At 39.5% G+C, this 26,750-nt stretch overlaps 2 protein-coding genes across 2 annotated transcripts; both read right to left on the bottom strand.

Moving 5' to 3' along the window:
- Positions 1–1,251: 1,251 nt before the first annotated feature.
- Positions 1,252–12,790, bottom strand: tegt (testis enhanced gene transcript (BAX inhibitor 1)). The gene is made up of 10 exons (XM_003457055.5): positions 12,631–12,790; positions 10,281–10,389; positions 10,067–10,175; positions 5,901–6,021; positions 5,765–5,813; positions 5,518–5,615; positions 3,806–3,885; positions 3,608–3,708; positions 2,646–2,721; positions 1,252–1,442 (listed from the first exon to the last, which is right to left on the bottom strand). Exons 2-10 carry the CDS (start codon positions 10,334–10,336, stop codon positions 1,419–1,421), a joined length of 714 nt encoding a protein of 237 aa, XP_003457103.1. The 5' UTR covers positions 10,337–10,389; positions 12,631–12,790; the 3' UTR covers positions 1,252–1,418.
- A 1,033-nt stretch (positions 12,791–13,823) lies between these two features.
- Positions 13,824–23,295, bottom strand: ctdsp2 (CTD (carboxy-terminal domain, RNA polymerase II, polypeptide A) small phosphatase 2). Its single transcript, XM_003457078.5, has 7 exons — positions 22,591–23,295; positions 19,536–19,714; positions 18,222–18,323; positions 17,795–17,851; positions 16,545–16,637; positions 16,028–16,213; positions 13,824–15,654 (listed from the first exon to the last, which is right to left on the bottom strand). The coding sequence occupies exons 1-7, from the start codon at positions 22,649–22,651 to the stop codon at positions 15,529–15,531; spliced, it is 804 nt and encodes a 267-aa protein (XP_003457126.1). The 5' UTR covers positions 22,652–23,295; the 3' UTR covers positions 13,824–15,528.
- Positions 23,296–26,750: the final 3,455 nt, after the last annotated feature.

Below are 26,750 nucleotides of genomic sequence, written 5' to 3'. Positions count from 1 at the left end.
TGAACAAAAAACTAACCCCAAGTTCCCCTCTGATGTGCCCACCAGAGTGTGGATGGTAGAAAGAGGTAGGCTGTATAAAGTGTTTGTTCTGAGTAGAAAAGCCCTTTTGGGAGGGGGGATTCAAAGCTTTGGAATAACAATTTTCAAAGCCAAATCTTACATTTTCTAAAAGCTAAACTGCTGTTTTCTATGCTTTCAGTGCTTTCCCCAGCATTCCCATAAACACACACACTCTGGCGGATGCATCAGGGGTAACTTGAGGTTCAATATTTTGCCCAAGAATACTTCGACACAGGTATCGAACCAGTCTGATTAGTAGACGGCCCGCTCTACCACCTGAGCCACAGATGCCCTCACATCCATAACACATTGGATACAGATTACATAGATTAGAGTACAACCACAGAGGCCTGTAATAAAGACACGCTCACTTTGTCTCAGTACGTTCAACACATTTATTTGAGCAAATGTATCAAATTATTAGTTTCAGTTTTACATCAATAAAATAAATTTTTCACAGTATACACTTTGAAAAGAAAAAAGGGAAAAAAAGAGGGAAAAAAAGGAATTATACAGATGCCAAATTTTCAGGTTAACATCATCATCTGGCAAACTATTTTCTAGACAACAGATTTACAAGGGGAGCGGTCTGAATCATTCGCCTGTCAATCCAAGTTGAAGGAACAAAATGAAAGAAAAAAAGAAAAAAAGGACAGATGGCAGCAATTCTTCCTCCTCAATGAGGCCAAAATCCAAAATCCAAACCAGCAAGTGGCTGAAAGTCCCTCTGAATGAGTTCAGTGTAGATCATAACAAGTCTGACAGGCTTCTGGGGTTTTAATCAGCACTCTTCACTCTTACCCAAAACCAAAAAACGTGGGAACAAAACAAATCAGAGGAAAATTTCTGAAAAGGAGGAGCTGCTGTCAAAAACCATGGGACCATATGTGGCAACATTTCACTTAAGAGATCCAAGGAAAACTATAAATAATGAAATTACATAAAATTTTACAATAATCAGTTTCAGAAGCTCACGTGACCCACTATAAAAAGGAGCCTATCATGTTAATTTATGGCACTAAAGAACAAGTAAATATGAAAAAATCCTCATTAGGTGCCGCTCAGCTTCTGGGAGCCATCATAGAGCAACGCTCCCCTCTACAGGCCAAGCGTTATCACTGCAGCGTTAAAGTATTCATTCACAGCCAGGATGGGATGTTTACTACTGTACCATAAACTTACATTCAACCCTTGTTGTAAGTTTAGAAAAAAGTATATGATAAATCAAAGAATTTTCAACAATGTAAGACCACATAGGAGTTAAATTTCAAAATGAAGACAGAAAGTGAAAAGCACCAAGTGCGTTGCAAATTGTGCCTTTTCTGATTGTTTTTAATTTCCTGCTACTCAAAGACTCTTTACTTCTTCTCCTTCTTCTTGTCCTGAAAACAAAAACACAAACAGGGACAGTTAGTTTGGTCAAGCTGTTGTTGTGAGTGCTGTAGTTATGTATTATGAAACAGAGTCTCACTTCAGCCTCAGGATATCGAGCCACGCTGATCACACGGAAGATGCCGAACATTTTCAGTTACCTGTCTCCGAGTATCGTCATCACTCAGATAAATTCAGACGTCTCAGTTTTAAATTACAGTTACAGCTACAAGTATGGCATTTATTTCTTCATTACATGATTTTCTTCGTGAGTGTGTGCTTAAATCTATATGCAGAAAAATATTGTTCTAGAGTTTATTAGACAGGTGTCTGGAGTATAAAGTGAAATGAAAACTGTCCAAGGATGTACTTAACTGAAATTAAAAGTACCAAGTACCTTCTGTCTGAAGTTAAAATTAAGAATACTAAAAAAAAAACCCCAAAAAACCCCCCCAAAGCTTTAAAACAAACTTTTCCCGATATTAAAACATTAACACTACAAAGGTTTAGATCTCTGTGACCCCGTTTGTGAGAATCCACAATGCTAAGTTTCAGTTTTCACTGTTTTTGTGGACCACTAATAAAATTTCCTCTCATTGTACTGTGGTGCTTTCTCAGATATCTCAAAACCTCAGCAAATGAAACCACAAATATTTGCATAGCTCAAATTCATGAGGGCCAAATGAGAAAATGTGCTCTTTGTGTGACTTTAGTGAACTGGCTTTTAGAACATCAGCATTTTTTTTTGATGAAACATATTTTATATTTCTGTCACTGTTAAGCATGAAAAGGCCAAAAACAACAATAAGCCTTTTTATACTTCACTGGATTTCAACCTGAAGTCAGTTTATGTTTAAGTTCTGTAGTAACAGCTCACAAAAATGGTCTTATAAATAAGTTCGTGAAACCAGCTGAGCAGTGATAATTTTAGTCAAGATGGAAACCATTTACATCAATGAAGACTACACATTTGTTGCTCTAAGGGACTTTGTACAGCAGCAAGATGGTATATTTGGGACTGAGTCAAAACAACTAAAGTGCTTTTGTAGTTCTTTATAGCTTTAGAGCAATAGACTAGACCGGCAGGGAAACTCCCTTATGTATTTTTAACTGTTAAAATGTACACAAACAACTTTTGTTATTACAACAAACCATCGCTAGACATTCCTGGAAATGTTCAAAGACAGTATTTTGCAGTCATATAATATCAGTACCTTATCGTTCATGGCAAGGATGACCATCAGTTTCCTGAAGATGGTGATGAAATCAAGAAACAAGTCCACACAGTGCCTGAAAAATAAAACAGATATACAGAGTTGGTTTTTGAACTGTAAAAACATAATGGGCGATCAATCATAACATGATACGGCGGTTTCTTGGTTAAAAAAAGAAATCGCTCTGATGCACTGCAGGAGAACAGCTTGGGGGGGGGGGGCATTATCGGCATTATCAAGCTGAGGAAACTCCATCAATCTTTTGGAAAGTGAACGCAGAGCGAACACAAAGCAGCATTTTCGGCAGCGTGATTACACCCAAAGTCTTTGCAATGAGTCGAACTGGTCTAAATGTGAGCCAGGTGATTTAACAACATGGATCAATAAAGCCAAAGTTTTGACTTCCGGCTCAGCTCTTCACATCACACATCTGATCCATCACCAATCCAACAGTCCAGCCTAAACTCCTGAAGATTGAGTACCTCGAATGATGTTTCTTCAAAACAGCTCCATCAGCACAGCCAATAAACAAACTCCACCCTCTCAGAGAGGGCAGTGGTCACAGTTAATCAGCCACCACAGGCACAACTCTTGTCACTAAATATAACAGGTTGTTCAACACACCAGTTACCCTTCAAATAAGCATTATGCTGTCTTTTATCAGAACTGGTCGTGGTCTCAGGGTCATCGTCAAATATACTGTTGTCTACTAACTCTGCTACAGAAATCAGTCAGTCGAGATAAAGTCAGACCGAGTGAAGAACATCATCAAGTAAAACGAGCTGCCAGCTCAGTCTGATAATACAATGTGTTTGCATCAAATTATTCTTATGAGAACTGATGCTCAGTTGTATGCCTCACTGTGGGATGATGCATTTGCACAGCATTTGGTTATAAGAAAATGTAGGCCAGCAGATAAAGGGCCCATGGGGACTTTGCTAGCAGTGAGCACATGTCCTCACCAGACGTAGTCCTTGTCCCCGTTCTCTGCTTTCTCGATGATGAGCTGAGTGTCAAACAGGACAAAACCGCACATGATGAGCAGCCCCAGGTACATGTGTGCCTGTCAGAGAAGATAAAGATGTTAAACGGCACATTTTCACTTACAGCTGATCAAACTTCTAGCGGGGGGGGGTGGCGGCACTGTTTGGTTCACTTACCTTAAACAGAATCATAGATCCAAAAAACATGTTCATCAGAGACATCAGGAACAGGATGGAAAGGCCGGACATGAGTGTGCCTGAGGAGACAAAGTGGTTAGCTGAGCATCACTTGCATAAGTGATAATGCTGCCAATTTTTTGTCACCGCTAATGTCAGGGATTTATGAATATATAAGATTTGTGAAAATTTTTATTTATTATTAATTAATTAATTAGGTTATTTAATATGATTAAGTAACTTAAACATCACACAGTTCCTGAATTTAAACAGACCCTTTTAGTATTCTGTTAAGCTTTAGATAGAATTTAAAAGGAAAAGCAAATGAACAAAAAACAAAAACAAAAATCAGGCGAGGGGGCGACAGCCTCATCTGGTAGAGTTTTAAACCCAGATTAGGGTGTTTTGGGCCTGTCTAAAACCTAGCTTATGCTCACTGTTGTCACTGTTGTACAATCATGTCAGTCTTTACTGCTAACAATACAGATGTACAGGGGGCTCAGAGATTTCTGAATTATAAAGGTAAATGCTCCAACAGTTTGAAAAGGGTGGATAGCTGAAAGTGGCCCAGGTTAGAAATCTAGAGAGAAACACACCTAGAAGGTTTCTGTAAGTGAACCTGTAAGTTTTATGAGCTCTAGACAGACTTTCTTATTGCACTTTTACTCACTTTGGTTTCAGCTGCACTGACGAGTGAGTGAATTTGTGCTCTTAGGGAAAGTTCACTGCTTTCAGTTTTTTCCTGAAGATTTGATTTTCACAATCACTGGAAGCCAAAACTGAACTGAGATTACGGCCATGTCCACACTAATACGTTTTAGTTTGAAAACATCTTTTTCTCTCCGTTTTGGCCTCACGTCCACACTGAGACGGCGTTTTCGGTCAAGGAAACGAAGCGTTTGAAAACGCTCTCCAAATCGGATACATTTGAAAATGCTGTTTTTGCGTCGCAGTGTTGACAGCGAACCCGAAGCCTTTTCGAAAACGATGACACATTTTAGTCATGTGATGCAGTCATGTGACCAATTAAACAAAAATAGTGGAGGGCATTACACAGCAGTTGTTTTGTTTGCTCTCAATTTTGACAGCCCTATTGAAGATTAATATCAGTTTGTACATGCTCCAGATAGCTTCTCACTCGCTTTTGTAACTTTGTACCTTTGTGTTACTCGCAGCAACAACTCCACCTCATTGTTAGTCCATTTAAAAAACTCGGTGCTTTTCCTGAACATTTTGCTTCAATGCTTCAAAGAGCCGGAAAGTAAATAAACGGCAGACAGAAATGAGGCAGGTCGAATCGTCTTGCGTTTCATGCATGCGCAGTACTGGAACGTAAGCGTTTTCGGCCGTTTCAATGTGGACGCACAACTCTGTGAAAACGAATGAAAACAATAGTGTGGACGTGGAGTGTTTTCAGACGTATACGACATTTTCCAATTTATCTGGGCTAGTCTAGACGTAGCTTAAAACTGTAATAAATTTAGGCTGTGCTGATTGCTTTTATTTCCCTGACTGGTCAGTCCATTAGTTTTGTCACTTTAACAATTTGGTGTATTATAAAATAATGCAAATGATGTTCTGTGGGGGGTGGAGGATGGGGAGAGAATAAACTGGAGATCTTGTACAAAGGAGTTTACAATAATTATAATTTGTCTTATGGACAAAAACTGATGTAAACTGTCTTAGTTATGGGTGGCAGGATGCACAATTACCTCCAAGGAACAGGTAGCTCCTGCGTTTGGCGTAGAGGGCGCTGAGAGTGAAGCAGATGAAAATCACAGAGGTTCCCATGAAGGCGGTCACAATGATACTGAGGAGAAGAATACCAGGACAAATAAATAATATGTTCTTTATTGACTCTTTGGTTTGCTTAGAGCTGCATAAAGAGGTGCAGATTGATGTGACTAACTTTCACTCACTGAGCTGTTAGCAGACATTAAAGTTCAATCTGTCACTTACCTCGGATTGACAGAGATGACAAAGTCCAGTGTGGGTCCAAGGCCAACACCTGGTGAGTAAACACTGTGTTAGGCTTTTGCATGATTACAGACCGTTCACCTCTGATCACACAAACAGTAACACATTGTGAACTTACCTGTGAGGAAGGCAAATCCTGCGAGGATAGCCAGTCTCTTCTTCTCTGTCTCAGGGTTGTGGGGGGTCATGGCAAGCCAGAACATCAACCCCAGGGATCCAAGCACAGACAGCACACCACCCTAAAAACAGGGGTACAGGGTAAACACAGGGCACCAGTACTGTGGCCAAGTTAATACTCACATTTAATAAATAAAAAAAAAAAAAAGCAGCTACAAGGTGTTAATAAACTAAATATATAAAAATTCAGATTCAAATTACAGACATGTACTTTGACCCATTGTATGAGCATTATCTGAAATGCACCTGCAGAGTTGTGATGCGCAATAAATACTTCTGTTATGGACATTTGCTCTTTGGTTTCTCTTCATGTGTACATGATTTTCTTTCATGGTTATTGCCAATGGTTTTAAATGTCTGTTCTCCTTCCAAATTAATTTGTCACCTACGTCTTTCAGTCTTTACGTCGCAAGTCTTGCTACCAAATAACTACAGTGACACTTACCTCTTTAAATTGGATTTGACTTGTGACTCCCAGTAATAACTGAAATTAAAATTGGCTGTCCCAATAAACTTAAATAGTGGCTTAAAAGCACTGCTCAGACTTAATCTAAGATGGCTGATGAATGGTGAGACTTTTTCCCCCCCATTTTCTTCTAAAAGCTGTTGTTGTTATCACATCAAACATGGGATAGAGGTGACTAAGCTTCAAAGTATGTGCTGAGTGGCTTAGTGGTGATAATGCTCACTGTAAATGACCAGCGATGACCTTCTATACTTCACAAAGAGGAAAAAAACACAACAAAAAAAAAAAAAACACAAAACCCCCCCAAGGTTTCTCACAGTATTTAAACCTTAAGGGGAGAAAAGGATCTGTTAGACAGTAAATACCACCTGTTGTTTACACCATCATCTACAGCAGCGCATGATGGTGCAAACAACCATAATCTGCTACCATGAGAATAAGGTCAGGATCAAGGTTATTATAGTTAAATCAAGCTTTAAGAAGTATTTTAGGTAACTGAACTGGAATAAAAACCTGATTAAAAACAAACAAACAAACAAAGACTATTGTATTCTTACTTACTTAATAAAACATAAATATAAAAGAAATTTATTTAGTCTTAGTATTTGTCACTTTGAGAAGCCTTGTCTGCCTATTGAGACTTTGAAAATGTGATCTGTTTGTCCTGTTTTATTCATTCTAAAGCTATAAAATCTTCCCCTTGACAAACACAATCGAAAGTAAAACTTTTCAAACATTAAAAACAAAACTGAAACTGTCAAACTTACTCTGGAAACTACCTGAATTTCACATGTAATGGAAAAAAAACAAAAAACAAACCAAATCAAAACAAAGAAAGCAGAACAAAAATCTTATTAGTAGAAAACTACATCTCAAACAAGCCACCTCAGCAGCAGACTTGCTGAAGAAAAGCTGTCAGTATTTGGTGTTATTCTGTCCAGTAAAACACTACACAAGTGAGTACATCTCTGTGCAATAATCAGTTAAATGACAGACTGGTTGAAACTGCATCAAAACTTGAAGTTAAGTAAAGTTAAATGAATAATCAAAAACAAAGATGTCATGCTTAAGATGTCTGGTATGTCAGTGTGTTGGTTGAACATATTGTACATATTGTAGTTGTGTACTGTGACTTGGAGGGCGTAAAAATATGTGGAACAACCAGTAATGTGGGCTATTCTTGGCCGTGCTGTGGACAGAAGACATAATAGCGAAAGAACTTTTTCGCGAAGTGAAACCAAGTGTTTAAACAATGAAAACTGTCCACTGCAGCCACTGTTTTTCTTTTTAAATTGGCCCACTTATTTACTTTATGTCTGATGTTTTTTCCCCCCAAACGTCCTCTTTGTGTTGAACTGTGCTTCCTCTTCCTCTCCTCTCAAACCACCCAATCAGCTGGCTTTTTGGGCTCCATAGTATCCGAGCAGGCTGGATTTCCATAACTTTCCCTCAGGTCTGGCAAAAACAATGCAAACGCAGGCCTTTTGGTCACATTTACTTTCCTTGTGGAAATTTGTTTTGCAACAAGAATTCACAAAATAAGTGAATGGAAATTTGGGGGGGGGGGATCACTACTATCCTGTGCTTATTAGCAGTGGCTTCAATTCCTCACCTCACCTGGGACCCGGCTGCTTTGCATTGTCAGTGGTTATTTTGCCTGTGGCTGCTTGAAGCCACTTCCTGTGTGAGTGTGGATGGTTGAGACATTCCTATTGGGTATGAGACCTTCTGAAGACGTGCCTGATATAAATGACAAACTTGGCCTGAGTCGTACCTGAGATTTTACTCGTTTTCATGAGACTGCCACGTCCATTTTTTTTTTTTACTGACTGATGATTGTTTTGACAGATTTAGGTTTGTGAACCAAGCAGTAACGCAAAAACTAAAATACAGATTTATATACTTCTAAATACTTCTTTTATAGTTCTATAAAAGGAGTTACTAACTCAGTCGAGGGAACTGAATTTCCTCTCTGATGGACTATTGAAACATCTTCACTGCATTTAAACCAGTTTGATGCCAGAACATAAATATTTGTAGCTTTCTGTTACGCCCACATCAGTACCCTTTCATGGTCGCTTGTTTTTGATGAAGAAAAGACTCATCACACAAAGTCATCCAACACAACTCCATGATCCAGGGTGAAGGGAGAGACACGCTACACTGGAAATACAGGCTTCAAAATAGGCTACACCTATGATTATTTCACACAAGTTAGAAAATTCTTGACTATTGAAACAAAACTGACTGAAAATCATGGGCTCAATCAGCCTTAATGAATAAATATGGGTATGAAATAGGTTGTTCCAGGACTTTCTAGGTTTGGACACATGGGCTGTCTGCATCACAGCTCCACATGTGAAAGAACTTAAGAGGAATTGAAACTTGATTGCAAGCTCTTCATAAAAGAGGAAAAGGGGACACGAAGTTCTGTTAACAACTAGAAATTAGTCAGAACATAGTTGAAGCAGTAATCACAAGGTACAGAACAGGCCACTAATCAAGAGCTGTGATGTCTTTCCTACTACCACAATGTCACTGACCGAGTGCTTGCACAATCTAACCCTTGTGCTTCAGGCTTGGCAGGAGGATTATCAGAGGGGAAAAAAAAACAACTTTCTATGACAGAGCATGAAAGTGACTGCATAATGTTAATCTCTTTAGATCAGCGGTCCCCAACCCGTCTTTTGGTACCGATACTGGTTTTATTTTGTTGTATTTATCCACGACACTTTGAAGGCCTGTGCGTGAAAATATTGTCGGACATAAACTGGTCCATGGCGCAAAAAAGATTGGGGACCGCTCCTTTAGATGACATCCAAGAATTTAAAAATGCAATGAATATAAAAAGAAGCCTGAGGAGTATTGGAAAAGTCTGAATTTATAGATGGTAAAAGGTATGCCTGTTAGAAATACCAAAAATACTGGGTGACAAGTTGACTGCCTGGCTGCAGACAACTAACAGAGGAAGTAAACTGTAGCAGAATGGCCTGACGTATGTTACCTCACTCAAAACCAGTAGCAAACACCTTTGGGGTGTTTTGAAGAGAAGCAGAGAACAAAAAAACAAAACAAAAAAAGACAGCTTAAAATGTGCCTGAAGAACAGCAGAACATCCCCAGAGAAATTTGTGCAACAAACTGTGAGCTTGTCATCAATAATAATAATAATAATGAACACATGAAATAAATAAATATCAGTAATGAAAGTTTAGCTGGTCTTTGTTGGACTAACTTCCCACCTTAGCTGTGTGACTGTGATTTAGGGTCACTGTGGAGATTAGCATCCATATAATGAAGCGCTGCAGATCTTTATAAGGCAACATTTATAAAAAAATATTTAGAAAAATAAAAGTGCTATCAGTACTGTAAACTAGGACTACTTTTTTCCTTTGTTTTACATAAAGAGAGAGTACCCTTCTATTTAGCTGTAACCAAATATATTTTTTTATTAATCTGACATGTAACAGATATTGCATAGTGATATACTGAATATCTGAGATTGATAGTTTCAGCTCCTAGATAGGTAAAATTTATGTTAGTAAAATTATATTAGGATAGGAGGATAAAACAACCTTTGCTGTAGGAGACCATCTACAGGTACATGTACAGCTAGGCCAAGCTGCATCTCATTATGCTTACCTGAAAGAGGCGTGTGACGACATGGACGTAGGAGCCGGCAGCGGCCACAAACATACAAACTGCCAAGCTTGAGTACACATTCTTCAAGTGCACCTGGGTGGAATGAGATCTGCAGGAAGAGGGATAATACATGAACGAGGCAAGAGTGATGAAAAGGCAAGTTAAAAAGCAGACCATGACGACCGTTTTATTATCACATAAAATGCTTACGTACATTTGGGAGAACTTGAAGAGGGCATCAATGTTGATGCTGCGGTCAAACACGTTCATGATGAAATCAGGGACTGAGATCTGATGAGACTTCTGATGAAACGCTGTCTCCTCTTAACAGATATGAATGTAAATTAAACCTCTGCTCCACTTAAAACAGTAAGAGTAAAAACTCCTCTATCATGATGACTGTAAGCCTGGAGCAGGTAGTACAAGTGCAACCATTTGTTAATGATTAGTGGAAAGAAACTGGGTATATCTTTGCAGTTTTCTCTGAACATTTAAACAGTAACGGTGATTACTGAAGCCACTAACACTTGCAGCCAAAATATTCACCAAGTGTGCCAAACCCTTTTCCTCTTTACACTCAAGTTTCTAATTTTATAACACAACTTACTTCTTCACACTCAGACACAGCACCCCAGTACTTTTCACGCTGCCTACAACAAGGCAACACAGCATGCGATGTGTTATTCCCAAACCTATAAGGATTGGGAGATTTAGCTCAATTGTGTAGGTGCACTTTTGTTTTTTGAGGAAATTTAGAATGCATGTACTGAGATCAGTTTTAAATGCATTTTTATGCGCAGAATACAACATTTTGTTCTTCTTTTAATTAAAAACTTTAATGCAATCGTCTTGGGCCTTCATACACAAAACTACCACTACACCATAAAAGCACAAGAATGGCAACAATTGTGCACTCTTGTTTAAATGACTACATAATTTTAATATGTCTAAAGAATGTGAATCACATTTGTTAATTTATCCATTATTATTTCAGTTGTGATACTGTGTTGCATTTTTTATTCATAATTATGATCAGTTTATTGGATAAAGTACATTTTAGTCTCAGATTTTAATCCATTTTATCCATCCATACCTTATTTCACTGCATCATTATTTCATGCATTTCCCAAGTTTCACTTGATGTACTCTTACTGCATTTACAGGCTACTGTAAATGTTATTTTGCAGTAACCTACATGAATGGTGCAATTAGTCTAACTGTAACTGTGGTGTATGGGGCACAGATATGCTGAAAAAGCTGAGATAGTTAAACTGCAGCACATCAGTTTCATGCTCTGTGTAGGAACTGTGTTAAAGTGCATCACACCTATCAAGTAAAATTAAATTTAAAAATGTTAAATCTGTCAAACTGTGCAGTGTATAGGACCCATGACAAAAACCTGATCAGTCTCAAAACAAAGTGAGAGATATATGCTGTGTACAATTTCTCTTACCTTTCTTAAAAAAACAAAACACTTCAGATATCCATATTTATATTTTCTTCTAGTAGTTTTAGTAGTTTTAAGATCCTTTAAAATTAAAAAGTACTTCAGAATATTCCTTTATGTTTACATTCTCATACCCTTAAGTTCATGTGTTTTCTCTCTCTTTAGCGATGCACAATCAGTATAAGATAACACAGCACAACATTCTTAAATTAAGCTTACCCTAACTTTTTGACCCAACAAATTAGCATTTTTAAGTATTGCCCGCTTATTAATTGTAAAACTTAATATCTCTATTTAAATGGTTGCTTACATGTAATGCATTGGTGCAAAAGCATATTTTTTTCAGTTTCACAAAAGTAATTGGCTTTTGAAAAGAGCTGTGTATCGTGAAGCTGTTGTCGGTGTCTAAAGTTGTAGAGAAACAACTCAAAGTTTCAATGAAAGTGACTGAGCAACTCAGAGTGAGGTATGTACTTTTACATCGCAGCAATTTCAACAGCTATACAAGCTTTTCACACTAAAATTTCATACATAGGACGATTTCGTTATCACTATAACATGAATTGTAACATTAGAACAATGACAAGGGCCTTTCTACGAACCCCATAGTCTTTATTTTCCAGCAAATCTAAACCTTTAATTTAGCAACTGGGAGTCTAAGCTATGAAAATAATAATGAAAGTAAGAATCACGTTAAGGATATCCACGCAGTAGATTAGAAGTGCGTAGTCTACTTTGATGAAGTTACACAACAGGTTAGCTTTAAATGTCAAGCTTTGTGCCATAACTAGCACACAAACATGCTAACAAGCTGTTTAGTAGTCGCCATGTCTCCGATTCGGGAAGCATGGTGACTGCTTGAACTACTTGTTCTTACATAAATATGAGAATAAGCCATTCGGCACGATAGTTGAGCACCAGACAGCCAAAAAGCAGACGCCTGGGAATGTATTAATAGCTAACGCTGCTAGCCAGTACGCGTCAAATAACAAGAAGCCTGGCGAGCTAACGACACAGTTCGACGTCTCCTTCTTTCTTCGGTTATTTTCAGCCCCAGTTAACACGACACACCGGTATAAGCACAAAACGGTTGCATTTGTACCTGCATATTACTTACCTCTCTGTTACGAGCTGTTTCCTTTTCTCGGCTTTACAGTTAAGTTTTTTTTCTTAAACAAAACCGTACGTGTCAGCTCACGGCAGCCTGCTGATGTCACCATGGAAACGCCCAGAAGATTGAAGTCCAGTCACGTGCAGCGAGGTCGAAAGTACGACATACCACCGGCTATCTAATGCGATTTAATGAGCCAACTAGCTGTTTGTAATTATGAAAAAAATATTTAAAAACATTACACGTTACAAGTTATTTTCTCTTCACTTTCGAATAACATTTATATTATGCTGCACTTCCTGGTGTGTCATCGAAGAATGTCACCGGTGCACCTAAAATGGCCGACACAAAAATGTAACTGATATCATCAGCAAAGCGTCTTTACTGCTATAAAAACAACGTTTGATCACAAAATAAACACTGTAAAGAAACCACTTAACCGTCTCAACGGTTTCTAATCAAACCGAAGTAAAAGCAGGATATAAGAGTGTAAACTTAAATTCGATGATATGACCGAGATATCAGTCATGACGAATGGTGCAACTGCATGCAACATGTGAAATATTTTCACTTATGTTTTAGTCATTATACCAAAAGTAGCCTATACAATGATAGTTTATAATGACAAAAATATAACACTTTGTACTGTATAATTTACTTAATTGTTAAACTCTGCAAAAGAAAAGAAAAATGTGCAAAAAACGTGTTTCTTGATGGTTACATCTTAAATATTTATTAAATTTAATACTTGAAGTAGCTTCCACTAAATATCATTTTTGGTCAATGAAATGTTTTGACGTGTAAATTAGTTTCCGATTAAGCTTTAAATTCTTTCTGGAGGCGCTATCCATTTAAGAAAAATCATAAATTAAATAGTCCACAAAAGCCTATATCATGTTATTTCTTTTTAAATACGAATTGTACGATGGTAGTTTGTTAGAACTGAGTAAAAAAATAAAATAATTGTCTGCTCTGAAATGAAGTTTAAAAAAAAAAAAGACAAAAAGAGTAATTTGGTTCCCAAATGTTTCCTGAAAACAGCACCTTAGTAAAGTTGGTCATAAAAGTACTATATACTGTACAAACATGTAATTTTTCTTTCATTAGATTTAAAAACTTAATCAAATATTTAAAGATATTTAATACACTATAGTGATTTTCTTTGTAACATGGCATAAAACACACATACACAAAGGTAGTAAAATAGAACCAATTTTTATTTGAAAATAAAACTTATTTGAAAATAAAAATTGGTAACACCTGGTCTTTTAGAGTTTTGGTCAGACCAGGTAGAAAAAAAAAAATTAAGTTCTGGATTTATTCTCATACAAAGACAAATTGTGACTTTAAACAAATACTTTTGGTCATCACAACCGGTTTCAATTCTCATTGTCATGTTTCACTAGTTGACATGCAGACAAAACATAGAAAAACAAAACCATTCAACCCCCCCAAAAAACTTAACCTCGCAAAATCTCCGTTGTACTGGATTTCAAATGTATGTTTGCTTGAATGACTGAATCTCCGGTTTACATCCGATTGCCGATTTAACTGTAAGGTTTTGTATTGTTAATTCTGACAGCAAAACGTGCATTATTTAGGCACAAATAAAACAGTTAAACACAAGGCCAGCCTCAAAACAGGCAAACGGATTACAATACACAAGGTTGAGCATTATGAAGTACTGGACACAAGTTTTTGGCCAATAAATATAGAAAAAGACACGTTAAAAAAACAAAAAACCCCCCAAATATATCAAATTTGATATTTTCAAGTGTTGCACTGCAAGTACCGCAGCCCCTGGCATTACACTTGCTCCTGACAGTGTTTTCTCACGCTCAGCATGACACATCAGAGTGTGTAGGCCTACAAATCTCTGTTCAGGCAAAACACCATTCTCTGTCCTAATTTCAAAAGGCACAGCTTTTACTTACAGCACTGTCAACATAAAAGAAGTGCAAGTTGTTTGCCACTGAGCAATAGAAGAAGAATATAGTAACAAACGAACTATTATTAAACCATGACTTAAAACTGTGGCATTTAAAAATAAACACGTGTCCTATGTGCCAAAATAAAAAAAAAAAAAAAAAAAAAAAAAAAAATTCCAGTGTCTGTTTTCAGAAGGACCAAAGACTAGATTTCACCCCATTTACCCAACTTTATAACCAATAGTATCAAATGTCAATTTGACCACTTAGGATTTATATTGCATGTTATGTAGAAACCACTTTTATGATACAAATGACTAAAATACACTTGTTTTGACACCCATTTATAGTTAAAGGCTACAGTAATGTCTGCTTGACTGGCAACAAGAGGTACTGTCCATGTGAGCACAGAACTGGGTTGCATAGAGGAACTGTGTTGACCATTTAAAAATAGATTTCCTTATAAAACAGCCTATTAAAATGAAGTATAAAATCTTTTTTTTTTTTTTAATTAAAAAAGGTGTTTTTGTTGTTCCATAAAAGGCACAATTAACAAAAACAATGTCCAAAAGTCAAGTCAGGACAGGCAGGCTTCTGCTTTGGCAAAAGAACCCCTTTAAAATTCATACCAACTGGAGTGATTGTGATGGGAGTGCTTCGGTTGGTGTGTTTTTTGTTTTGTTTTTTTGCAGCTCTCTCGTGGTGCTTAAGAGTAGTGATTTGTGATTATTGTCAGCATTGTGGATCGGCGGAAAGGCCTCACTTTGTGACATACACTTTCAGTTGAGCCAAAAATCTTTCCCCAGGCTTAGAATTTCCTTGACCTCATACTAATGCAGTTTTCTAAACAGAAGGATTTTGTGCGCAGGCAAAGAGAACAGTCTGGAAACTTATGTCTATGTTCTGAATACACGTGGCTATTTTAGTCAACTTTAGAGCTGGAGCTCCTGTTGGAGGCGAGCAGGTCTGTTGAAAGCTAAAGTCCACGAAGCTGGTCAAGCCGGGTGTAAACGTTATCAGCTTGGCTAAGATCTTCAAACACAGGAAGAAGGTTTAGCAGCTCAGCATCATCCACGTCGTCAAACCACGACACCACCGGAATCTGGGGGAAGAAACACTATTATATAAGGTGCATTTAGGCTAGCTAAGCGTGCACCTAGTTAACACGAAGCCAAGACAACCTTGAGTTATCATAAGTTACTGTTAAAGTAATTTTTACCTTTCATTTCAGCAAAAAGAGAAATCTAAAGACAAGTGTTTAGTTTGGCAGTTTTCCCATTTTCGTATTGTCAGGAACACATGTTTTTCCTAGTACAGACAAATTCATAATTTGGTTATGTTCCTGGCTTGATTTTATCAAAAAAGGCAAATTCACTTCTGTGGCTCAAGTTCTCAGGCCCTCAGCTTAATTTGACACATACAACCAACCAAGTCCTTTATGAAAGGCAGTGTGCACCAGATTTACAGAGACTCACAGCATTATTTGGGTGAAAGATGTAGGAGGCAGGAGAGTTGTCCAGGATGAGGGTTTTGTGGAGGTCTCTGCCTAGGCGGCTTAAATCCTTGACATAGCAGCCCTGGTGAAATACACAAGATTCCCGAAACAACCGGGTCCGGAATACTCCGCCCTGGTCCAGCAGGTCCGTCACCGGGTCTGCGTACTGGTGGGAGGATTGGGTAGCAGGTGAGGGAAGAGCAGGGATGTACAAGGCTGGGCTAAGCTGTCCCAAGCTGCTACAGAATATTAAGCTGGGACCAAGACCAACTTAAAATTTAAACTGAGTTGTGTATAAACTGACACCCATCTATTCCTTTAAGCATGGAGGGTGCGGGTGTTCACTAAGGTGTCTACCAGCACGTTAGAGTAAGAGAGGGATCTAAAAAGGTGAGAGAAAGCAGATCTGATAGATCAGACATCAGCTAAACAGAGATCTTCAGGTTTTATTCAGGCATCTAATTTCAGGATCACTGTTGGTATCTGATGTGAAGTACCTTAGCGAGACTGGCTGTAAACAGCACACATTCAAACAATTCGCCCATTCTCTGCAGGAACTCGTCCACATACGGCCTCTTCAGCACATACACCTGAAAGGGAAGCAAGCAGTTTGTGAACAGCTCAACAAACACGACTGTCATTTTAATTCAGTCACACCAACAACAGCAACCAAATATTGCCAATGAAGATTAAAGTATATAAAAAATTTTTTAGTGCTCAAGAGGTCTAGGACAAGGCTTTTTTTAAAGTAGAGCTTAGAATATGTTAAGTCTTCTAAAAATAATTACGCCTCAGCTTTATATTCGTTTACCAACTTGATTTCACACAAGTTTTTAAAAGAAACTGGGAAACAGGATAAGGAAGCTGTCACCTTTAAACAATACACTATCAAGACAGGAAGCTGAAACAAATGCAGACTTGCACAAGATGAAGGAGAAATATGCCAATCCTAAAGATATCCAATACATGAGAACACTTTAAAGAGAAGGTAGTTATTAGTCTTCCAGACACTACAGATAAGTGCTAAGATTAGTGCAGCACTAACTTCTTAAACTGGTGCCTTACTTTGGGATCTTGTAAGTGTTCAAGTGGAAATAAAAGTACACAACATACAACTTCAATAAAAAGGAAAAAAGAAAGTGCATCTCTCACTTTTGAAAGAGATTTTGTGCCATGTCCATTATCAGTGCAGTTGCAAGATCAACTAGTCTAAAGTGTGAAGGTTTGATAGGGATTTCCATGTTTTTGTTCATCTGCACGATTCGTTTCCATCCGTCAGCTGCTAATGGCCAGTTCCTGAAACAAGTAATCAAGAATAGGCCGTGCAGTGTTAACCAGCCTATCCTGGATTACTTGAACCAGGCAGAGGCCCACAGGATTCCTTACTATCACATGGGGTCGCTCGAATCACATTTCTCAGTAAATTATATTTCCACACGTCCAACTTTAAGACCCTGAAACCCGAAGTTCAACGCAACGCTACACTTGTACATTCATTTCAAAATCTTCCTTGCCAAGGCACGGTATCAATTATTAATGACATTTTAGCTGAAATGACTAATTTTCCTGCTGATGCATCCACTTTGACTTGTGCAGTCTTGTTAAATATCTAGCCACTAGAGGGCTCTGTGCAACCATCTTTAAAAAACCCAACTGACCCATCCCTTTTCAGCTCAGCAACCACTGCAAACACATCAACATACATACACCCCCCCTTACAGAAAACGCACTGTACAGAGTAGTTTACCTGGTGTGTGGTCCCCTCTATCTCCACAGGCACGATGAAGTCTGCATTACTAATAGGCTGGAGGGAGAACACAGAGCGAGTTGGTTGGCATGCTCATTCACATGAGCCACGCTGTGTACATTCACATGGCATTACATAACAGCTGAACAGCAAGAACCAGACTCTTCATCGCTGCCATAAATCACAGCACATAGCCTACACAAATAGAATATGACTCGCTTTGATGTGCCTCAAACACATGCAACGACTTTTGTAAGAGAAACAAAGAATCGCAGCAGAAACACGCCCAATAAACAGGCGGTCGTTTAATCAATGTTACCCAAATACGACTGTCATTTCTGCAGGAAGGAAAAGCTGAAACATCAAATTACCAACTGACATGGGTAAACATGCTGAAATAAAGATGTTGGGGCGATGTTAGCGGTACCTTGAATGAGCTGTGCACCAGGGTCTCATCCAGGTCTATGACCACGCATATCTTCCCTTGGTCCTGGGCTGTCACCTCAGGCAGCAGGTTTGGTTCAGATAGCTAAAGAAATGCATGTAGACTGTCATATTCATCATTACACTTGAGAAACACAAAGTAGCCAACAGGGCAATGAGTTATATGGAAAACCTCAAAGCTTGGTTTGGATTTTTAACTCTGGGAAATTAGATTAGACTGCTTTTTGTTAAGGCATGCATGTGTGGAAGTTTAAGAATTTACTGTAACAGCCTCTGTGTGGTATAGCGTTATGATTAGCATGTGTGTCTTTCTGCAATATTTCTCCAGTGCACCTTGTCAAACTCAACAGGAATTCACCTGCAGGGTAAAACAATAACCTTGATTCAAACTCATTTTCAGATAGCCATTTCCCCCCTCGCTCTGTTAGTTTTGTTTCATTCCAGCCTCTTTATGAGTAGAGGCGAAGTGAAATTAATTATTAATATATTACATAACAGAAATGGCTTATCTATTACGGATGGCAAATTAAGATCGAGGAAAGACTGTGCTGGGGAGGGGGTGGTGGGTGACTGCTAAAGCAATTTCGTTCAACTAAACACAAGAAACCAAATGAAACAAAGCTAGCGGTGCCAAATGTTTAATTCGGTTTCATATCAGTAGGAGCCTGCCAGACAATAACCAGGGTCCTACAGATGCTGCTTCCTGTTTGCTCCTGATGCTGGAGGACACTCCTCAACATGAACAAACATGGCATCTCATTAAAATACCCCTAACATGGTGGTGAAGCCCTAATCAGGCTGACAGCACTCACCAGCGTGGCCAGCAGTGTGCAGCAAGCGCTCTGAGCTTTATTTTTTTTTCCTCCACCTCAGCAATTATGAGGAACACAATACACCGATTCTCTGCCTGCTCATGCCTGCCTAAAGGACTGATAGTCACTTTCTCATTTCTTATCTTCCTTTGGGGGGGGGGGGGGAATAAAGCGAGAACATCAAAGTGATTCCATATCCACAGACAGTTGCGGTTAGCTTTCAAGACGTTCAGAGCAGGTGCAGCGGTGGTTTTAGTTGTAAAAAGACGACAACAATAAGTGCAGTTTTACAACAGCATGTTAAGTTTATCCGTACAGATGGCTAAACTATTCACACACCTCTTTTATGGCAAGCAGTGTGTGTGTGTGTGTGGGTGCAACAAGGAAGTAAGATCTTAAACAAAAATAAAGGCAGGGGCTGAAGCTGAGGTCTTCAAATTGATTTCAGCTGTGCGGAAATATCTCTGAAATGCGAATACTGTTACCTTGACAACCATCCCATTTTCCTGTGACTCCAGCAATCCCTGCTGGGAGGGTGATGGCGGCGGTGGCGGCGGCGGCAGTGCTGGTGATTTGGGGCCATCCTGAGCTTGGAGGCAACAGAAGAGCGCTTTGAAGATGTTGCAACTCCGCGGCTGTTTCAGGGCAGACCGGCTCACCTGGCCTGCCGGGAACAGAGACACAAACACGCTTCATGAGGAAACAGCAGCACTCAACAGAACCAGTGCTCCCAATTGTGGACCAATAAAAAGATATGTCGAGCAAGCTGATTGGCCAGCTACTGCATTTCCACAAATTGAGTTCACCTGTGAAGCAAATTGGCTAAAATGAATCCTCACTAGGGGGACTTTTTTTCTTCCAGTCTGTGTTTTTACATTAAAATTTCCAGTTTTAACATGATGTGTTTTCCGCAGCGATGGCACAACTACATCCAGAGGAAGATAAAATGAAGGCTGCCTGTGCGTTTGCAAAGATTTCTTGTAAACTTAAAAGATGACAAAAAGCATCCCTGTGAGTGTGTTTAAAGAGGGGAGTGCCCTTTTATTTTAACATTTATTTTAAAGTTTTATTTATTAACTATTTTGCAAATTTAGATTAAAAACTAGCAATAACTAATTTAGCTTTTTTTGGGTTGGGCTAGTAAAATTTTCATCTCTACTGGTAAAAAAAAGTAATGTCAGACACTGAAACTGTGTGTCGTCAACATAGGAAACATGGTAAGTGGAGGCCTGAATTACAGCCCACAACTTGGGTCAGCTACATGTTATCTAATCTTTTTTCTTATACCAAAATAAAATCTTGATGCAAACACATTGAAATGTTTTTTTGTTTGTTTTTTCCTCTCCATCCATAAAAGATAATTAGGCAGGAGCTGCTTATGACACACAGATTGAGTTTCTCTAATTCCTGAAGGTACCATCCATCTGTCCACAGGGATGGCACAGCCTCCACATGAAATCTGTTTTTAATGCCTCTGCCGCTGCTGCTGTTGCTGCTGCTGCTGGAAATGGCTGGTACATGTTATATAATCACAGAGGGCGGGAAAACCCACACTTTTCAGCAGTACCTTTCGACAGACAGAAAACATTCCAACCATTTTAAACTCGGGACCTTTCGGGGCTGCCTGAAGCGAGCCAGAACAGCCAGACAGGCAGCTGGTCGGGCAGTCAGGCAGCCAGCGAGCCGGACAGGCAGTCACACCTCAGTGCTCTGTGCAGGTCTTTGATCAGCCACTGTGACCACCAGCGTCCCAGCCTCAAACAAGACTTGTGCCACCACCAGTGTAAGAAAAAGGAGGAAAAACATCCCTGCAATTCCCCTCTAGTGCATTTCATGTGAGGACTTGCAGAATTTTTACCCATCAAAATAGTTCATAAACACTCTCTAGTCCCTGCTAGAAAGAGGAAGTGTGGAAAAGAGTGACAAACAACTGCATACTCAGAGATTTACACATTTATTACTTCTACACTCTGAAGACATAATGCAGGCAACAACAAGCATGTTACACAACTCCATGTTTAGGAGACAAAGGACACTGGATCTTGATTTGGTAATTCTGCACACAGCATTTTCACTGGGAAAAATTACAACCTCCATTATTTATAGCCCACGAATGTGCATCCTGCCATGCAAATCAGCCTATTGATTTCCACAGGAAGACATTATTGGCCATGAGTGACATAACAGCATACATTAGATCTCCTCTGCATGTAAAAGGATGGAGAGATGAGAAGAAGGAGATTAATCTTTTAGAGCTTTATGAGTGGCGCACACACACACACACGGATCCAAAACATCCTTTAATCTCACAAAACACGCCATGCAAAATGACAATAATAATAAGAATAATGCTGAAGAATTATTTTGTAAAACCAACACATGACCTGGAGCACCACAGACCTGTAATAACTACAACCAAGAGGCTGAATCAACGAGCAAAGCCTCTTTCAAGCGCAAGGAAAGTGTGCAAACAACGAAATCTTTGAAACGGCGCTACAACGGGCGTGTGCAGAGGGGTGTGTTTGTGCATTCCGCTGTCAATACCGCGGCACCGGGTATTTCTATACAACCCTGCTGTATAATCAGCAGCCCTTATAGACCTCTTGGCCTGTAATATACAGCATGGTGTAATACAAATCCCACTCGGGCTGTTTTGTCAAATGAAACGATAAAATTAAAAATAAATAAATAAATAAAAGAGCAGCGCAGCGTTATTTCGTGAAGCCACCGACGGCGCACGGATATGTGACCACCATAATCAATCAACAAAAACGTGAAGAGTAGTTTGTGAAGATTGAAAAACACCGAGCTGTAAGTGCTGCCTGTGGTGACAGTCAGGCAGGGCTCCCCGTGTTCTCTCGACCTGGTGTTGGTGGTAGTAGTAGAAGGATATGGGATGTTGCCAAACGAGCTGGAACCCGATAGATATAAATACAGCAGCTCGTTTTTTTATTTTGGAAAAGCTGGGCATGGCAACAACACCGAGAACTACTTGGGGGGTAAAAAATACACCAGAAAGATGGGTTTGCACAACAAGAGCACACGCACTGCCAAAGAAAAAGAGAGGCAAAAACTGGATCAACAATAGCTACTAAGCTCGGTGCGTAATGGAGACTGTGAACTTGTACCTGAGCCTACGTCCGATGCATTAATTCAGCTATAGTGACGGAGATTGAACTACACGGTGATCTGGCCCCCGATACAAAAACAAACACAGGTTTTATTTCCAAATTCAACAGCAGCCGATTGGTGGAGGAAAACAACAGGTTTGTGGCAAAACAGAATAAACACATTAAGGTAGCTTTCGGCACGATCTCTTTGTGTTTTCCAGCGATAAGATGTAAAGATTACAGAGCTCTGCTCGGTGGTGGATGTCAAAAAAGGGCAATGCGCCTCTCGTACCGCGCGTCCGCAGCGCGCAACTGTCAAATAAATGGGCGCACTACGCGATTTCTTACCGCACTAATCACTTATAAGAAAATAGTACACATAAAAGAGAGTACTGGGAATATTTGGGATGTAAACAACACCCAATCTCACCTGTTTTCGGTGACACTTGGACGTCTTCTTTTTGCACTTGGGTGATAACAGAACTTTCCATCTGACAATCACGGAGCCCTCAAAATCCTCAAATCCTGTCCCCGAGTACTGATGGGCATCCCTCATTGGGTTTTATTGACAAGCTGACGTTATTATTCGCCGAGTTAACTTGTCATCCGCCTCAGTTACGATCCTCGATGGGAGTAGGATTTATCTTGTTCCTGGCTTTCTTTATTATTCTCCCGTCCGCCGCCTCTTCTTCTTCTTCTTCTTCCCTCGGAGGGTCCGCCTGGGGAGGGGGCAAGGCACTTGGATATGTTCTTCGGACGCTATTTGAGACTCCGTGCGCCCCGTCTTCTCGGATGTGCCGATTGTATTGCTGGTAATATCGCCGAGAAGCCCCCCTCTCTTTTGAGAGTCCTCACTTTTGCAGCAACAACATGGAGAATCCAGGCGAGAGAAGGAAAACAACCGAGGAAATGGGGCAAGGGAGGGCGGTTTCAAGCCCCCCGTTACTACAGATAAACAACATCGCCCGAGAGGCCACTAGGAGCGACGGAAAACAGCGAGGATCGATCGCGTACGGAAAATCTAGCGCGGAAAAACGGATTCTGGTTCGTAGTTGGGTGTAAAACGAGAGTTTTGTTGTTATCCCGGGTTTTGTTTTTCTACGGTTGGGACTCCGCGGGCGCCTTGAAACGGTCCCCGCGCCCTGATTGGACGCCAAGGAGGAGGGGAGGCGTGGTCAAGGCATTCCTCCCCGGCCAGCACGCGCCGCAGCGAACACATTCCAGCGCTGCTCTTACAACAAATGAGATCACGTTGTTTGTGAATTATTAACAAATAAATAAACGAACGCTGATGAACACAACTTAATCAAGAAACATGCGAGTGTACGAGGAATAAAAAAAAAATACATTCATTATTAAACTAAACACTAGGGACGCTATTTATTTATTTTGATTTTCTTACAAATGTTTATTTTGTTGTTTGTTCACATGCATTCTTCTAATTAAAACTGAATCAGAGGTGGCTGAAATAGTGATTATGTCCAAGTAATTATAGAAACCTTTATTTAGTCAGGGGGAAATCAATGTAAATTACATAAAATATAAATCATCTAGTGTAACTATGCTCAGGTACTGTGAAATGTTGTTTGGCATCTCTCAGGGATAGAAATACAACCAAGAAAAGGACACAGAGATAAAATGTACATTATTAAAGAAATGCCGAATAAAGGTTATACAAATATATATTTTTCTTTCTTTTTTTTTTTTTTTAAAAAAAGAGCAGATCAGTGTTTAAAAATGGCTTTGCACAGTTCTGATACTGGCAGTCTGTGAAGATACGTCTGTGAATATATGCAGAAATATATTTCTACATTCAAACACACATATATGTAAGATATAAAATAATTATAAGAATCAAGAACAAGGTGACACAAAAGGAAAAGCAGGAGCATTCATTTTTATAAAGCATCACAGAACATAAGCTTAAACATACAATGACATACTTGTCTCATATATAGTAACCATTGTCCTTAATGTAAATATGTAAGAAAAATTGTGTATGTTTCTGTTCTGTGTCCTGTGTACTGTTTGTTTGTATATGTGTCTTTTTGGCTGCTGTTACAACCAAATTTCCCCTTGTGGGACAATTAAAGGATTATTCTATTCTATTCTTCTATTGTCTCGCCCAAGACCGCATAATAATAATAGTCACAAGAAAATGCAGTTTTTATTCACAAGTGAGATATCTAAGGTAATGCATTGCTGTGCACTCTAACCCAGACTTTAAAACCTTAAAAGTGATAATATATACAAGAATGACTTTATAAATGGGGGGAGAAAAAGAAAGTATTTTTCTATTTGAATGGTTCTTGTAGAGGGTACAATGATGGATGACATCAAAGGGCTTAAGAGTGCTGGCATCTGCAGAGTCAGGGACTGGTGCACAACCTTCAATCTGCTGCCAAAAGATAGGTTTCTGCCTGAGAAACGAGCATGAGCTAACTTAACTTCCAGGCTTCTCATCAGGCTCTTACCGTGAATTTTAAGATAATGATTCCTCTAAACCAGATGACCAGCTACCTTTTTTTAAATTATAGCCCAGAATAATAAACACTCCCACCAGCACCTCCAGCAAATACTGCTTTATCATTATTTTTAGTGTTTTTAATACTTGGATTTCTGCCTCTAATTGGCATTTTCCTCTGGTTTAACTTTTACTTTACCTCCCTAACTTCCTGGTTTTTCCAATGTCATAACCTCTAATTAGAAGAAAAAGAGTAGTAAGAGCTCACCACCGGGCTCACTGAAGGACATAAAAGTGATAAACAATAAACAAATACACAGGGAGTTTGTGTTTGTAGCAGTAGTAAAACGTGAGCACATAAGAGTTTTTAAAGAACCCTGGCTGTAAGAAGATTCAAGTGTCTCTTTTCAAAAACAAAGCATTTCACAATTGTACAAGATTCCTTTAAAAGTTGAAATAATCACCTTTAATCCATGTGACAGGAAGAGCTTTTCACCTTTTCCTTTATGGAGACGTGAAAGGCTTTGCTGGTAGAGATATAACCCCATGCGGGAGTACATGGGAGAGCTTCATGTACGGAGGTAAGAGAGGGCAGAGTGAAACCAATGACCCAAGCTCCTTTCATTTTTCTCTTTCATTTCACTTCCTACTAAAATGAAACTTGTTTTTTTGCCTAAAACTGCTTGGGTGGAGGGGTGGAGGGAGGGGCGGGGGGGGGTGCGGCTCCAGCCCTGGGAGCCACTGTGTTATGGCAATCACTGAACATTTGCGCAATAATGCACCCAGACTGTGCTGCAGTTACTGTACTTTAGCATGAGGCTGCTGCTCATAAACATTGCAGGATGGTTGCATCATATAGGAATAAAGTTGTGCAGCGTGGCATTTAATAAAGCTATCTGTCTTTACATCCACTTATTCATCCGGGAGGGAGGGGGGGAAAAAAATCACAAACAGTTGTGGTTGTAGTTGTTTTTCATTTGAATAAGTTGCACTGAAATGCAGACAAATCCTGTGTGTTATATAATCATTTTCACTACACAGAGTATAGCGATTTTCTGAGCAGCTGGAACTAAAACACATTTGTTTGACCTTGCTCAAATAAACAGAAGTGGGTTTGACATGATGTTAGGCAATGTGGTCAACCATCGGGTCCCCAGATATTTATATTTACAGCATGGAGGTTCTGCAGAGTGCCTCCTCCTCATCCTCTGAAAGCTCAAAGACCTCTGAGTAAATCAAAGTGATCCTCTCCCCTGCAGCATACAGTAAGCAAATATGGTGTGAAATTAAGCAACAGCACATATCTGCTATATTTAACCGCACGAAACACACATGTAAAGCACACTGAACGCGGCACAGACCGTAAACCTGTAGGAAGAAACGGAGAAGCAGCTTGTTAATAAAAGGAATAACTACACAGCTGAGACGGTCCATTCCAAACACATGTGGGCCCATTATACCGCGAGCTCAGCCAGTGCCCACAGCGGCCACAATGCAAGACATAAACAAGAATGGCCCCGCTGTTTGCATTCCTGGTGTGGGACATTTTAAGGCAGCACTGACAGCTCGGTGTAAAAATATATACAAAACAAGTACGGGCCGCACAGCTGGAAAATGTCATGCGGTTTAAAGCTGATGCCACTGTTTACTAAATCAACTTGAAATTCATTATCAGTGCCTGCGTTCTGCTGCCCTCATCTTCTGGTATTCCTCTCCAAGACAGCAAAAGAGCAGAGGGGTCAGCAGCTGTTAAAAGGGCTGAGGGTTCAGGGGGTGCTGCAGGCGTAACCCTCCGCCCATCTTCCAGTGCTCTAACAGGACCAAAGCACAACCACTTAAGAGCAATAAGTGCACCCGCGCATCAAAGTTACATCGCAAAACAAAAGTTCTTTTAAAACCAACATGTGAAGCCATGTTAGTGTTTATTGCATTTTCTTCCCCCCCAGTGTGGAGCTTTTTGTTTACAATTCAATAACACAGTTAATGATTTTTATACTTGAAACTCATTAAAACAGCAAGTTCTGGTGAGCCACAGTGATAAAAACACTACGGCGCTTTCTACCGTAACAAGGGTATTCAAAAGATTTGTCCAAAACCAAAAAAAATCAATCAGTGACTTTTTAACC

Source organism: Oreochromis niloticus, linkage group LG20 (assembly GCF_001858045.2).
Source record: "Oreochromis niloticus isolate F11D_XX linkage group LG20, O_niloticus_UMD_NMBU, whole genome shotgun sequence".
NCBI lineage: Eukaryota > Metazoa > Chordata > Actinopteri > Cichliformes > Cichlidae > Oreochromis > Oreochromis niloticus.
This window is presented reverse-complemented; position numbering and strand designations above follow the sequence as displayed.